Source organism: Microtus ochrogaster, unplaced genomic scaffold (genome assembly GCF_000317375.1).
Source record: "Microtus ochrogaster isolate Prairie Vole_2 unplaced genomic scaffold, MicOch1.0 UNK12, whole genome shotgun sequence".
NCBI lineage: Eukaryota > Metazoa > Chordata > Mammalia > Rodentia > Cricetidae > Microtus > Microtus ochrogaster.
Window position 1 is genome coordinate 6,610,844 of NW_004949110.1, and position 1,394 is coordinate 6,612,237.

Below are 1,394 nucleotides of genomic sequence, written 5' to 3' on the forward strand. Positions count from 1 at the left end.
GCTCGCCCGCGCGGGCAGCTCCCCGCCCTGCTCGCGCCGAGGGGAGCCCCGACCCGCGCCGTCCCGTCGACGCGGCGCCTCCCCCAACACACCCCCATTCCGGCTCACCAGTCCCGGCGTGCCGCCACCCCCGCGCGCGCCTGCCGCCCACCCTCAGCCGCGCCGCCCCGGGATCCCCTCCGCCCCCCCTTCCCCGACCCCGGCCCCGCTTACAGATCCTGCCGCGCAGGCTCTGCAGCACTCGGACCTCGCGGCTGTCCTCGTCTCCCGTCTCGGGTTCTGCCGTGCCCGTGACGGCCGGCGCCTCGGGAGAAGCTGCCGCCGCAGCAGCAGGCGCTGCCGCCGCCATGGTGCCGCCCGGCCCCTACCGCAGTCCAACCGCCTGCGTAGCCGGGCAAGGCGGAGCCCGGCGAGGCCTAGGCCGGATCGAGCCGCCCTCTGGCCCCGCCCCGGCTTCGGGCTGGCTCGCCCCGCCCCTCGCGCCGTGCCCGCCCGCCTCGCCCAGCCTCGCCGGGACCCTGCTCCAGCTCTCGGCCTTGAGTGGTTAAGTGGGGCGGGGAAAGGCTCTGAAACCCCCACCGGGAGGACAACTCTGGCCCTGCTGTGATTCCCAGAACCCTGGGAATCTGGCGTCCCTCACGAACGGACTTCCAGGTCCCCTAATGTTCAAGGAAAATAGGAGTCCCCAGTCAGTGCGACTCCAGGTTCAAAGAGAAAGTTTGGCATTTGGGCGAACATCAAACAACTGAGAGGTGTATTCGAGACTCTCCCAGCAGAGACCAGATGCTCCCGAACGAGGAGGCAAACCACAACCTTTGCTCTAAGAACACTGCTCCGCAAAAAATTGGCTCAAGCAAAGGACCACAGACTCCCACCCAGCCCGAGACCCAGAGAAATTCTGACGTTATCACCCCTGGTGTATTTCAGAAGCAGAAAGAGGACCTGTTCCCCACTCTCATAAGCAGGCTTTTTAGAAAGCAGATTGGCCCTGGGAAGTTTGTAAATCTTCAACTAGTTGTTGTCTCTATCTTAAGGGAACTATTCACAGTGAGTAAACTGTGAATAATACCCTGGTATGTGATGAGGGGATGATTTCCTGCTCCTGAGGTCGTTAACTGCTCTGCCCGAAGAAGGAAGAAACTGACATAATGGAGCAGGGTTATTCTTTGCCAGTCAGTAGAGAGATTTGGTTTTTTTAAGGGTTAAACATACAGAAATGGCCTTAGGTCAAAAGACAGAGAGCCCCAGCCTTTGAGGGCCTCAATCTGGAAGGGCACACAGAAAAAGCCAGGGGTGCCATGAGAGAAGTAAGGTAGTAAGGGAGAGCCTTCCTGGGAAAGAGCACTTCCTGGGAAGGGGGAACAGAAGACCAGAATGAGGAAGGAGCGGAAGTG

At 61.0% G+C, this 1,394-nt stretch overlaps 1 protein-coding gene across 1 annotated transcript in view; it reads right to left on the minus strand.

Moving 5' to 3' along the window:
• The window catches only part of Rasa2 (RAS p21 protein activator 2), a 101,402-nt gene extending 101,037 nt beyond the window's left edge, over positions 1 to 365 (minus strand). The window contains exon 1 of the mRNA XM_005366673.3: positions 214 to 365. Within this exon, the coding sequence (XP_005366730.1) occupies positions 214 to 349 (136 nt within the window). The 5' untranslated portion in view covers positions 350 to 365. The remainder of the gene's footprint in view (positions 1 to 213) is intronic.
• Positions 366 to 1,394: the final 1,029 nt, after the last annotated feature.